Source organism: Triturus cristatus, chromosome 2_1 (genome assembly GCF_964204655.1).
Source record: "Triturus cristatus chromosome 2_1, aTriCri1.1, whole genome shotgun sequence".
Lineage (NCBI taxonomy): Eukaryota > Metazoa > Chordata > Amphibia > Caudata > Salamandridae > Triturus > Triturus cristatus.
This window is the reverse complement of record NC_140581.1, coordinates 123,838,063-123,852,875: the sequence shown is the minus strand read 5'-3', so window position 1 is coordinate 123,852,875 and position 14,813 is coordinate 123,838,063. Positions and strand designations below refer to the sequence as shown.

The window sequence follows — 14,813 nt, the reverse complement described above, 5'->3', positions numbered from 1 at the left end:
ACCTTGTGTGACTTACAGGGGGTGTAGGTCCCTCGGAGTACTTGCGGCTGGTTGGGGGATCGTGGCCACCGGCAGTTTCAGCACGGTTGTCCAGGGCCTGCTACTCATCCCAGGCGCTTCATCGAAGGAAAGCCCACATTGCCTGCAACGTGCGAGTACACACTAGTCCACAGGCTGAGAGGCACGGAATAAAGTTAAATAGAGCGCAACCAACGATGCGTGAATGACAGCGATAGTCTGGGAGGGGGGCTGGGGGCAGGGCAACCATTAGTCTGACCAGACCCCCGAACCCATGCGGACCTCTGCACCAGGTCCCTTTTGATTTGACCTTGGCTTAGAGGGCGGCTTCCACCCTTCTCTCTGAGTAGTGGTCTCACCAGCATCACTTGGCTGCCAACACCCAGCACTGTCTAAGACGCCTGACACTGCAGACGCCATTGTCTTTGGGCCTATTGACTTAGTGTACCTTTTCCTGGACTACATGACTGGCGCTATTGAACGGCTGAATAACAGAGGCGCAGGGTTAGAGAGGCGCCGGGGGGCGAGAGGCGCCGGGGGGCGAGAGGCACCTTGCAGAGGCCTCCCACTGAGAGCTCACCAGTACAGGCCACGACTCCTAATACGTGTGGACAGTGGTGGCTGGTGGGGCCCCGTCCTTCGTGGCGGTAGGTCTTCTCTTCGGACTGCAAGGAAGGAGCCCTCAGTGAAGGACATTTTTGCTAAGTCTGCCCCTAAGAAATGCAAGGGCACGAATAGCCATGAGCAATCGGACCCACAAACAGATGACGCCGGTGTCGGTGGTGCAGAAGGCGAGGACTCCCTTATCACCAAAGCCTTTCTGGAACACCTATTTGGAACACTACGGGAAGATTTTGCTGGTCTTAAGCGGGAAATCACAGCTGAAATCAAGGCGCTACAACAAGATGTAGAAACAGTGGGTACGAGAGTGGCAGCACTAGAAGAGGGCCAGGCAGAACGCACGTGAAGGAGAACTCGAGGGACATCGGCAGCAATTGATAGCGCTACGCGACTGGAAACTGGACCTCTGCAATCGCCTTGAGGACCTGCAAAACAGATCCCGCCGCTCCAATTTACGGATCAGGGGCATTCCACTCCAAGCAATCTTGTGTTCTCTACACAACTTTCTCATTCGTCTATTCAAACAGGTTGCCCCCTCTTTGCAGGATGAGGAAATCATCTTGAACCGGGCACACCGCGCCGGCCACCCGGCCACTGCTCTAGGACAACCACAAGACATAGTGACCTGCCTCTACCCCTACCGACAAAAGGAAATAATCATGTTCGCGGCACCAGATAAATCCTCTATCACCTTCGATTGATACCGTGTGCAGCTTTATCAAGATCTCGTCAATGAATTTGCTATGCAGAAGAGAGCTTAAGCCCTTCAAAGACCTCCTTCAGGATAAAATATTAATTATAAATGGGATCACCCATTCATGTTACAAGAAACACATCTACTTCAGAGTGACTGGCAAAGGCTTCGCTCCCGATGGTTTGATCGCCAGTTTTTCTCTTCAGGGATCTCCAAGAAAGCGGGGATGGCTGTCCTGTTGTCACACATTTGTAGGGGAGAGTCGAGAGGGTCCTTCTAGACATACCAGGTAGACTGTTAGCTTTGCAGATCCTCTTCGTTGGCATCACCTACACAATTACCACGATTTACGCCTGAACGACAGTCAGGAATCCTTTATTAGGGAATCCCTGAGCCAACTCTTGATGATGACAGACAAAGGGATACTAGTCGGGGGAGATTTTAACATTGTAACAGACACACACACACACACACACACACACACAGAGCGCACCACACCCAGGGTGAGGCAATCCGGGGGCCACTAGGCTCTGGTTAGAGGCAGGGGGGGTCGGACGGAAGTTTGGAGACACAGGCACCCTACAGCATTGGAATACACTTCTTTTTACGGCTGCACACCAAACATATGCCTGCTTGGACTATGTCCTGACATCACCTGAACTCACCCGTGATACTGTTTCAGTGGTTGTCGGGCGGAAGCCCTCTCTGACCACTCACCAACCACCCCACACCACTACCGTGGCAGGCGCAAGCCGAACCATATTTGCGCCTTAGAATGAGACTTCCCACATATGACTTAACACGATCAGACATATTGACCGCTTTAACCATGTTTTAGGACATAAATGATACACCAGCGACCACCCCAGCCTCCCTGTGGGAAACACAAAGTGGTGATTAGGGGACAATTAATTGCAATAGCTACAGCCCATACCAGAGCGCGGCGGATTAAACACAGTCAACTGAGATGGAAGTTAAAGAACTTTAAGCCAAACGTGAGATCCGGGTCAGTAGCAATACGCCGGCAACTAACAGCAGCTCGGAAGCAACTCCGGGAGTTTGACATGGGCAAGGCGGCATATGCCCTACTCTGCATTTGTCAAAATATAATGCTGGGGGCAATAGACCAGAGCAGATGCTTGCACACCACCTCCAAGCACAAGACATTGAGCAGAGTGTTTCCAAGATAGTGGGACCAGACAGCGTTATCCTCCATTGGGACGTAGAAATCGCCTAACCTTTTTGTGCATTCTACGAGTCTCAATATAACGTGGAGTCTCTGCTGGATTCGGATGCTCATTCTTACCTATCCCTAGTGCCTCAAGCCAACACAGGGACCACGGTGTTTTCTGCCCTGGACGCAGAGATCACTACTCAAGAAGTTTTAACAGCCATATAGAATATACAGCCCAGCAAGGCACCAGGTCCAGACTGCTCCAGCGTGAAATTCTACAAGACTTTTGCCTCACACCTTGCCCTCCTCTGGGCCCACCTGTTTAATACCCTTAGCGACACAGGCACCCTGCCTGACTCAATGGGCCTGGCTACAACTACGGTGATTCACAAAATGGGCAAGGACCCCAAATACTGTGCGTCTTATCGCCTGATTTCCCTCTTGAATGTCGATGCAAAACTCTTTACCAGTGTGCTTGCCCACAGGTTACCTCCTTATTGCAGTGTTTGGTGGATCCAGACCAAGCTGGGTTCATTCCGGAACGGGGGTGCAGTGACAACACTCAACATCTGTGCCACCTTGTGGACAAAGAGTAACGCACCCGGAAACCAGCGGTCCTCCTATCGTTTGATGACCAAAAGGCCTTTGATCAGGCGCACTGGCCCTTCCTACACATGGTACTACAGAGGCTGGGTACAGGTACCTGATTTTGCAAATGGGTCCAGGCATGTTAATAGGCCCCTTGGGAGAGCATATAGGTTAATGAAAGGAAATCCACCACATTCCCCATCACACGTGGGGCACGGCAGGGTAGCCCCTTGTCTCCCCTACTTTTCGCATTCTATATGGAGCCCCTAGCGAAACGTATATGAAGTAACTAACATTGAGGGTGGACGGATGGCTGGAAGAGAGCACAACATCATGCTTTATGCAGTCGATGTCCTTTTGACCCACCCCGACCCCGAACAATCCTTATGGGTCATCATGACGGAGTTAGCTGACTTTACTGCTGCTTCAGGCTTTAAAACCAACTTGCAAAAGTCATTAGCACTATCACATTCCCAGCAGCAGAGAGGGCCCGTTTGACATTCCTCATGCCTTTCGGTGGACTGAGGACGGGATTTCGTATCTGGGAATTCCGATTGACACACTTCCGTCCATAGCTGCCCAAAACTATGGTCTCATAACCACCACATGTTCGACCTTCCCGCGAGGAACGCTCATAATCTGTCCAGACTTGGGAGCATAGCAGCCGTTAAAATGACAATACTACCCAAGCTCTTCTATGTGATGCAAACTTTCCCGCTTCAGCCTCCCTCGACCCTCTTAGATAAACTACAGACACTTATTTGGGATTTCATCTAGGCAGGCAAGCGATCAAGGCTGGCCAAGACTCGTACCTACTTGTCGATTCAAGGAATTTGGAACCTCCACTGCTATTATCAAGCAGTTCAGCTGCGCTACATGGTGGAGTTGTTCCGCACCTTAACGGAGAAACATTTGTGTTTTGTTGACCAGGCTATTGCGGGCATACATATCTGGAAAATGCCCTGGCTTCTGAAAACCCACAGGTGCAGAGTGTGTCTTCCCTGTGACCCACGCCAGCATTAGTGTATGGGACCACGTCCAACTGCCGCATGGGCTCTCAACTTCCACATCTCCCAACCCCCCCTTTGATAGGCAACCCCAACTTACCCCTGCAGCCTCTGAGGTGGCATTTCAAGCCTGGCAAGATGCGAACTACAAACCTGTCGGGATCTGTTTGACCCAAAGAGGTTTATGGATTTCTCTATGCTACAGGTGTCACATGGTCTACCGGAGACCGCAAGATAATATGTGGCAGTAGCCCATTGGGTAATGCAGACGTGGATCCGACCGCATGCTAGGAGAGTCTTGACACCCTTTGAGAAATGACTTCTCACGAGACACACAGATAAGAAAATACTCTCCGACATCTATACATCTTTAAATGTTAATGTTAAGGGAAATTTGTTAAGCGCACTGTCACCATGAGTTTCCTGGCGCTGGTAGACCACCGAGATTGTGCAAAAGAGACTCAACGGGGATGTGAAAAAAGCAAAGTTTTCAAGGATTTCCTGAAGGACAGAAGAGAGGGCTCAGTCTTGAGAGAGAGCGGAAGAGAGTTCCACAGCTTAGGAGCCAGATGGATGAAGCTGCGGCCGCCTAGTCTGGAAAGTTTGAAACGGGGAATGCACAGAAGCTGGAGGTTGGTGGACCTCAGAGTACGGGTCGGACAGTAGGGAGTAACCAAGGACTTCACGAAAGCCCGGGAGGAGCCAATCAGGCTTTAAAGACCAGGCAGCAGACCTTGAAAGCTATTCTATCACTGATGGGCAGCCAGTGTAATTGATGGAGTAGGGGTCTGGCCGACTGCCATCTTGGAATTTTGAAGGCAAGTCTTGCGGCTTGGTTTTGAATGACCTGTAGCCTGGAAAGCAAGGATTTTGGAAGACCGTGGTACAGAGAATTGGAGAAGTCCAAACGCGACATCACCAGTGCTATTATAACCTGTAGCAAGGCTTCCGGGGTCAGAAGGTGGGCGACTTTTCGTATCCTGTAAAGCTGGAACATGCAGGCAGATGTTACAGCGCTCACTTGGGCCTTAAGATTGAGCTCAGAGTCAATGATGACCCCGAGACTCTTTACACAACCAGCTGGGAGAGGTGGAGGGCCGAGCTCAGAGGGCCAATACTGGGGGCCCCAGTGGGAAGCACTCCTCCCGGGGAGGAGGAGCTCAGTTTTCCCAGGATTGAGCTTCAGTTGGTTTTGATTCATCCAATGCTGGATGTGTATCATGACCGCCTGGAAGTTGGCGATGGCGTCAGGAGAAGTGAGGGGAAAAATAATTTGTAGGTGGTCCGCGTAGTTGAACACAGTGACGTCTCACCTACCCAAGGAGTGAATAAGGGGTTGGAGATACAAATTGAAGAGAAGGGGGGATAAAGATGATCCCTGGGGGACGCCACAGAACGACGGGGCGCTGGTAGCTCTGAAAGGGCCCAAGCTGACTGCTTGGGATCTTCCCTCGAGAAAAGACCTGACCCAGGTTAAAGCAAGCCCACGGATTCCAGCTGACTCGACACGGTGGAGTAATATGGCATGATCCACCGTGTCGAATGCTGCCGACAAATCCAGTAGGACCAGTGCCTGGGAGAGTCCTCTGTCAGCGTTACTTCTGAGGTTGTCCAGCACGGCTAGAATCACGGCCTCGGTTGAATGGGCTGGTCTAAACCCGGCTTGATTTGATTCTAAAAAGTTGGATTCTTCAATGAATTGCGAGAGGCAAGCAGTGACATGTGCCTCTAAGATTTTAGACAGGTAAGGTAAGAGGGAGATGGGCCGATAGTTGGCGAGGACCGCAGGGTCCGCGCCAGGCTTCTTCAGCAAAGGCACCAAGATGGCCTCCTTGAAAGACCTGGGGACTGTTCCAGAACTGAGAGAGGCGTTAAGTAGAGATAAAACACTGTGCGGAAAAGTGACACTGCACTCACCACTGCGATCACCAAGACCGGCCATATGGGAATGTAAGAGACCCTTTACAGACAGGGAGTAAAGTGACACTACACTGAGCCCGAAAGTCTGCTCTAAACATCACCAGTAAGGAAATGATCCTAAAAATAGCCCCTTACTGGTATCTTAAACCACTAAAAAATGGCGGTCTGGAACCATAATGGGGACGAGCACTGCTGGCGAGGCTGTAGATAACAGGGCACTCTTAATCACCTGCTTTGGCACTGCCCAAGGCAACAATACTTCTGGGAGGGAGTACTAGAAGCAATAAACGCCATCTACACGGTGGACATTCCGAGGTTCCCTAGCTACATATTATTGGGCCTCCCGAGCCCACTCACTTACCTGTTACGGTCACCTAGAGGTACAGCCATCACTCTCTCTCTTGGACCAGCCAAACACCTTCTTCTTAGTAAATGGAACACTGCAACCATCCCGTCACACCTAGACTGGGTACACTAACTGTGGGACATAATAGGCATGGAGAAATTAACTGCTGTAGCAATGCAGCATCTTCCCCCGTTAGACTATATATGGCAATCCGCCTTGACATGCCTTTCTACCAAATTCCACGACCTGTCCTGTCCCGCTACATAGGAGTCCTGCTTTTAATACCAGCAGAGGTGCCTGAAGACCACCACAACACTTGAATACACCCCCACCAACTCTTTTACTAATGGGCAATACTCTCTCTCCCCCAGTTCCATGTTTCTCCTATTCCATCGCTCTTGTTTATTATACACTACTCTGTACCCTCTGCTCCTACGAGACTTGCCTCTCCTATTTGACCGCCACCGGCTGAGCACATGTAGGTGGGTAGTAGTGTATTGAACTTTACAGTTAAAGAAAAACTGATTTAAACCTAAAGACAATTTTGGATCTTTAACTTCACAGATTTTTAATGTAATGCATTATTAAAAAACGGGAGAGCTAGATGGACCGCCCTTAGTTCCAGCAGATTAATATATACATCCTTTTTCTTTGAGCAGAGAAATTGTTGTTTACGGGCATCCATGCAGGCTCCCAAAACCAGTGGCCATATCTCTCACTGCAGTTTGAGATGGATTTTCCAATTGTAAGGGGACACTCTTCCAGTTAGTAGACTGGCAAATAAGAGAATCAACTGCACTCCATGTGAGAGTCAACTTGTCCTCCCGGCTGCTCAAAGGCAGAATACACTGGTCTTCTAGACACTGCTTCAATGGTCTCATTTGCAGACTAGCATTTGGAACAAGAATGATGAGCAAAGGAGTGTAGAAGTTTCACACAATTTAGACTGACAGAACACGGTCAGCAAAAGTGTATCCTTCTGAGGAGAAAAGAGTCTAGGACTGCTATCAGTTAATTGATGGATTGTACTGGAGTCACTATAGACATTGAGTTATTGGCTCTGAATCCTAGCTGTTGGAATACTGAAAGTGGCATACTGTAGAGGAGCTGGACCCCTTCAGGTGTTGCCATGTTTATGAGTCAGTCATCTAGTAATAGGCAGACGAAGCTCTTAATTTTCAGAGATTAGCAGCAACAACCACCATGCACACTGAAAACGTTTGTGAGGAAGGAATAGGCTCTACTGCAAACGTTTGTAAAAGAGCTGTAACTTTCACTCATGGCAATCAGAGCTGATAACCATTTATTATTATTTGAAGGTTCCATTAGTTATTTATGTTCTGCCACCCTGCAGCACGATTTATAACACTCCCTTCAACCGGAAGGCGTGATCAGAGGAGAGGAAGTTGGTAAGTCAATGTCCTGAGTGAGACTGGGATTTCCGTGAGAAGGTTCATTAGTGCTGCTGACCTAAACCTTTTCCAGATCGTCTGCGGTATGAGGGTTGTTGCTGCCCTTGCAGTTGAGGCTGATGTTACCACTGAGGGGATTGAATGCTTAGCCTTGCTTGGTAAAGAGGTCACTACTTGTAAACAGTGTCATTTGTTTCTTTCCTTCCAATTCTACTGCCATAAAGGTTTCAGCCGCATTCTTAATTCTGTGCATTTTATCATCCATGAGGAACCCAAACTGAACTCATCGCATGAATGCCAGGTTGAGAATATTAAGCTGCACATCAGGCTTCAAGACTGGTATTCACAGGAATTATGCACATTTGAGGGAGATGCTGTGGCAAAATGTGATGATTGGCAAATCTGAGGAGTCTATGGAAATATTAAACACTAAGGCACTAGTAGTCTTTGTACGATTTCCACAACGTCTTGCGTCCGATCTATTGGGCACCCTTCAGCATGAGTGACAAGGGATTTCCATAGGATTCTATTGCATTGCCATAGCAAGGTTGGGGCACTAGTTGTTTTCAATGTCATTGCTGCAGCTCCACAACTGCATCAATAGGTTTGCGCTCTTTGTCATGGAGAATCAGTGGCTTTTGTGGTAGACATTCTTTCCTGGCTGCCAAGACAATGATGGAGCTCAGTGCAAGTCCCTGAAAGCTGCAGACTGAGTCCTGGTCGAAAGGTCAATACTTTTTCATAAGTCACAAGGAACTTCTCTTCTCCAAACTCTGCAAAGCTGGTAACCAAAGGCAAAATGGACCTTGAAGTAGAACAAAGCTAAACGATGGGAGATGGTGAATGAGAGGCCTTCATTTGTATACAGTGTCACTGGTCTCTTTAGGAGGACATCCTGAGAGGCGGCAATATGATCTACATATGGGAATCTGGACAACGAGCAGGCACATGAAGTTGGAGGAGAACAAGCTACGTCTGATGAATAATGCCTACTTCAGGAAGTGGATGGTGTCCTTCTCTTTTGCCAGTGATGAGACGCAAGTGGAGAAACGCAATGATTCAGAGCCCAAGACAGAGTTGTGGGATGTGCTGGGGGCAAATGCATCTGCCCGATAGGTAACAATGGGGAGCCTCTAGGAACCGTAACTAGTCTATGTTGACAGTCTAAGGGTGCAAGTGGAACCTGAAGTCTGCAGGAAAAACCATCTTAGGTGGACCAGATTGAACCTGAGACATCGGTGGTGAAGAAAAAGTACCTAGAAGGTAAGGTGGAAAATTAAGACGTTGTCAACTGCATCGGCAGCAGGAACCTTTGGCGTTGAGCAGGGAGATTGTGTGGGTTGCCATCAGACAGCAAGGAACCAGAGGAGTCTTTTTTGGTCGAATGAGTCCCCACAGCATCATCCGTACTGCAGAGCTAGCTTTCATCATCAAAGGCATTAGTGCCAAACTATGCTTCAACACTGATGCGCTATGTCAAATGGTGATCTCGGACATGTTGAGTGATGTCAAAGCAGCTTCTGCTCCCAAAATCTCCCTTTTCGGAGTCCTTGTCTTAATAGTGTACAGATGCAGTAGAAGAGGTAGACTTATCTGACTAGCTTGCAGTTTATTTCTCTCTTCATCTAACCAAACATCTTCTAGCTTCCCTTTTAGGTGAACTCCTTCACAGTCCATTGATATGGTTTCTTTTATGAAGCTTACATTCTTTGAGCAGGGTAAACAGACCATACAAGGACTAAGGGTCAGGGGCAGCCACCTTCCTCCCACAGAAGAGGCGCTTCACAAAAATTGAAGAAATCTGTGGAGAAAAGTCCTTCAAAGAGGTTAAAATAAAAAAAAGATTTTAAACACTTCTCAGATATTGAAAGCAGTTAGGTTAACCAATTCTAAGGAAAACACCTCAAAACATTACAGTGAAAATCCCCGATTTGTTTAGAGATCCACACAGCATGAGCCAGAAAAAAAGTGATGCTTTGATACAACTGTCAGTACAGAGCATGCTGGGAGATGGAACCTGCTTGCTTCTTAAAGGAGGATTACATATTTTTAAACTTCTTCACTTTTGACCAAATAGGCCTCTCTTCCCTTCAAGAATATTTCCATTCCGCAAGATTTTTCAATGCTAAATCTGATTATTTCCTAATAGAGTTTACTAGGTGCTGCTATATTGCCTATATGTTGGATTTGTAACAGATCAACAACTTTGCAAAGGGCTACCCTATTTAGTCTACCTCTGCAATATTGAAAATGACAGCAATCACATTAAATCAAAGACAATGAGTATGTGTTTAGATTATTAAAAAAACTGGTGTTCTGTGGTCCTCACATGCAGGTGGGATTATTCTACATTTATGACCATCAGCGACTATCATATGAGGGACAACACCAGTTTAGCCCTGTCGGCACAGAGAAAAGGCTATTAATGGCTCTTCTTGTGATATCTAGTACATCATCAGCATTGGAAGGGGGAGCTGAAATGGGGGTGAGGAGTGTAAAAAAAAAAAAAAATGAAGGTATTTCTGCAATTCATATGCCAACAATCCAAATCGGAAGTAATCTAAGAGCCATTTAGGAATTCCAGTACATTTTCTTGACTCTTCCACAGCTTCACTCTATCAAGTACAGAAACATTTTCATTAGCAAAGTAGGAAACTGCTTTTAAGGATGCAAGGCCACTTGTGATGTTTCCAAATAATAAGTGTGTGAATAGAAATCGATCCTCTATTTCCAAGATGAAGAATCCTCTCTAACAATTGTATTTAACTAAGGAGAAGCCCTCCAGTTTTAGAAGCTCAGTAATATAATACAAATGCTACTTAAATTCTTTAGTTACAGATTAACATTTGATTTGCTTGGTTATGTGAAAAATGTTCTCAAATGTTCTCTCACCTGTTCCATCATCACCATCAACAGGGCCAATATCCCAAACCTCAGACTTCATCCCATAGCCATTGTTGGCTGCAGGTTCTGAATAGTCTGCAGGATTAAACGTCCTAGAGTTTGGGAAACACAAACATTACAATGTATTACAGTAAACAAAACTAAATGTTATTTTAGTGACTAAATGGTAATGGCATGCAGAAAATGCCACATTAGGTGCTTTTAGAGGAGGCAGCAAAATGTCCAGAACAGATTAGACTGGAAGAGATATGGACTGCTAGTGGACTTTCACGACGTTGGTACTATTTGTTCTGCCTATTTCAGAAGATTAACTTTGGGCCTAAATTTATCACCTGGAAGTGATTGCAGTACACCAACCTCAGGGCCCCAATTTGTATCTCCTCCACACAACAGAAGAACTAGTTGCCAACAGGTATCGTACTGCCCTGCTGTGGCTGGTTGTAGCGAAAAGGGACATCACCAGAGCCTGGAAGGATAGCAAACCCCCCGCCATTAGAACTGGGGTCACAGGAGCTACACTGTTATAGGACCTTGGAAATTAGGCCAGAAGTTGCCCCCTTAAAACTAAAATATGGGCAGTTTGGTGAAAATACAGAGGCATCCCACTAGAGAGACCAGAGAATCTTAACTAGTCCCTTGAGGAAGAGATTCTGATCCTAGGAGGGAGATGATCTGAAATCCAAACTGCAGGAAAGAAGACAATGGGGTTAGGGTGCAAGCCGATGGGTGGACTCTGGGAGGAGTGGTTCCTGAGCTAGTTTTTACACATATCCACACTATCATGCAACACGTAACCAGGGGCTCAGCTAGTCATTTTACTGTTCTGCACTATTTTACATGTGATGATTAGTGTATTGATGGTACATAAATCAAAATCTTTACATAAAATAACGTCTAATATTGATGAATTGCACTGAAACGAAGCCATTAAAAGTTCTAATTTTACATTTGTTTCTCAGAAATATACTTCTAAAACCCACACTCACACTAAATTTGAGGATAAATACTAAGAATTTTTGATTACCACTTTCAAATACACAAAATGCTACTAAACTGTACCCAAAAATAATGTTAATCACAGATTAATTTAATGTTGTATGTTTGTCCATCTTTTTTATTAGTCCCGATTCTTTAACAGCACATGGAAAGTGTGAAGATGTACCTACTAAACAACTAGGATACACAGCAATTTAAGTTTACGACCAACAATGCAACATACAACAAAGTAGGACATACTCATAGCAGAAATGCTTAGAGAAAGTGGGGTCATAAATGGAAAAGCAGCTCCAGAGCAGGCAGCACAGGCAAGCAGATATTAACAGTGTGTGGATGAATACCCAGAGTTATCACAACCGTTGGTAAGCTGGCTGGGAAAGAGGAAGATTATTCAAAAACAGGCAAATTCAAAAAATAAAAATGTCCGCCAGAGAAGGCAGCTAGAAATTAAATGTAAAGAAGATAACCATATGCTACAAAGCACAGTAGATTCTGACTTCTAGGTATATTTACTTAAATCCTAAACATTAGAAACTGTCCCTGTGTCACGTGGGGTTCCAGAACGTGGCTAACATAATGGGGTCCATTACGATCCCCCATGTGTAAGGGCTGCAAATTGGATTCAGGTTTTCCAAATCCGATTCAGCGCCCTGGTTGCTGACCGAATCGTACCCAGTTCCAAACGACTGATCATGATGCCCGGAAACCGTTCGGGCTGTCTGAATCGCTTCCAAAAGGCATTCGGACAGGCTGAGCCTTTCAGAGCCGAATCGTACAGCTCTATGGACACAGTTTCCAAGCGAGCGATTACGATGACAAAATCTGGACAGATGTTCCAAGTTGGTTTGCTCGAAACGGCTGACGGAATCTGTCTTTGGGGGGCCGTAGCAGGGTGAAGCCCAAGGCCCTCCGAATCTGGCCTGTGGGGATACCCATTAGTCCCCTCTTCCCAACCATGCAGAGTGTGGCAGGCACCAAGGGTTGCCCGCCACAGGTTGTACGATTTTCTCAAGCCACCCTTTTCTTCAATTGGACGAGATCGTAACAGGCATCAAAGCATGTATAAAACAATCTCAGATCATTTTTAAAAAAACTTCTTACATACGGGCTATCAGCAATTAGCAAGCTAACTCTCAAGAATTGAGTATTTCCATTCAGTTTTCCAACCACAAAAAGTGAATACTTAAAAATATAAACAAAAGCTTACTGCAACTTGCAGCATCTAAATGACCTTCAAATACACAACGAAATTAAAACGCAGCCACATATGCAGCATTCGTGCAGTCTATAAAATATACACTGCTCCTTTAAGAATTCATCAGTCTGCTCAATCCAATCATGCCTTGTTACTGACAGTTGCTGTAAACACCAATTCTTTTAAACAGAACACCACAGGAGAAAATTCCAACTACATGCAAGCCATGCTGCCAATTAAACATGGTCGGGCAGATGGTGATTTACGTCTTTATTGGAGATACTTTAGATGCAGAATTAGGATTCGAAGTACATAGATTTCACTTCTGCATCACTGGATTTTCACTGGTATTCGAACATTATCACTCCTTTCCGAACCTCCGCCCGCTAGCCTACTACGTCTCGTATAACCAGCTCTAATAGAGTTGGCAATCCGTTTTACGGACCAACAGTAAAGCAAAACGGTCATCCAAGGATGGATGGCCTGCTTGCAGGATTAGCACCACCTAAGAGCTTACGCATTTGCGATCAGTCCGAACTGTACTAGAGCCTGTAATGAAGGGTCCTTTTTATTCCAGATAAGCCCATCCTCGATCCAATCCAACTTTATTGGTCATTTTTCATACATCATATTGGATACAATTCCATATAAATATGCATGTGAAAGAGAAGCAAGAAAGTTTGACATTTTACAATATATTTTTTATTCTGTAGTTTAAATGATTGCTGTTGAGAGTTTTGGCGGCAAGTGCGTCAATACACGCAACGGTGCTAAATGTTAGTACAAATAACTACTATACATGAAAAGAAATACAGAAATTGTGATGCACATTCAAACTATTTGAAAAACAATTACATCAAGACAAAGCGAGATAGAACTTACCCCATGCCTTGTGCTGAAAACCTTCCTGCTCCTCTTCCTCGGCCACGGCCACCAAAGCCTGTCAATGAATGAAATAACGGAGTAAGAACCCAATTTTGACAAAACAATGTTTACCACACTATGAATGGTGTGATCCTAGATGTTATACTGCCTTTATATAACCAAAAGTCTGGCTAACCTTGTGTTTTGAAGAAACACAAATGGCAGAATTTGCTGCAAGAGTTTAACTGGATAGAGAAGCAAGGCAAAGAACAGCAGCAGCACTATAATGGTTTGAAAAGCCTTATTTTGCCAGGGAAGGGAGCATTTAAAACATTATGGCTCAATAAGTTCCTCTCCCCACTGGTTTCACAATATATAAAAGACAATTACTGACAGGTTGCACACACCAGAAAGCACAGCCTCAGAAATAACGGTCATTCAGTGACAGTTGGAGTTAATGGAGAAGGGCAAGGAAGACTTCAGCAGTCTCTCTCCTGTCCATCAAACAGTATTCTGTTATTTAACAGTACAGTGAATTAGTGGTGGGTAAAGCAAAGCACCACAGGAGCATAACTGTACATGGCACATCCAATGGCCACAAGGAATAACTAGCTATTTCGTTTGCTGATGGTTTAAGAAGGCTCTGACGAAGAGACATGCTTGACCTTGAAGTCCCCAAGTTCAAACCTTCTACTACACGGCTAGAGGGATATTCAGTTTGTTAAGTCTTAGGATGAGCACTTCTTGCAATTTGCTCATAACAACTAGGGAAATTCTTGCTGGTGGAGAATCTGTTAAAGGAGGCAAAAACCTTCTCTAGTCAGATGTTGATGACCAAGAAGAGTACTACACAAATGCAATAATTCTCCGTAGCAGCCTGAAACTGTAGCCACTGAACTTCGAAAACTAACTCCACTCATTGCTTTTAAGACCGAATTCAAGTTCTATCTGCTTGGACAATTCCTAAACCAATGCACTGCTCTCTGGATAATTCATTTTATTCTTCTTTCAACTGTTTAATCCTACCAGTTTATTATGTAACCTTGATGTCCAGTCATATTGAACTGTCAAGCA

General features: G+C 45.7%; 1 protein-coding gene across 6 annotated transcripts in view; it reads right to left on the bottom strand.

Annotated features, from left to right (window-relative positions):
- The window catches only part of UBAP2 (ubiquitin associated protein 2), a 1,669,217-nt gene that overhangs the window by 1,278,500 nt on the left and 375,904 nt on the right, over window positions 1-14,813 (bottom strand). For all 6 annotated transcript variants that reach the window (XM_085628825.1, XM_085628795.1, XM_085628777.1 and 3 more), the window contains exons 7-8: window positions 13,758-13,815; window positions 10,673-10,776 (exon numbers count right to left, since the gene is read on the bottom strand). In XM_085628825.1, the coding sequence (XP_085484951.1) occupies window positions 10,673-10,776; window positions 13,758-13,815 (162 nt within the window). The remainder of the gene's footprint in view (window positions 1-10,672; window positions 10,777-13,757; window positions 13,816-14,813) is intronic.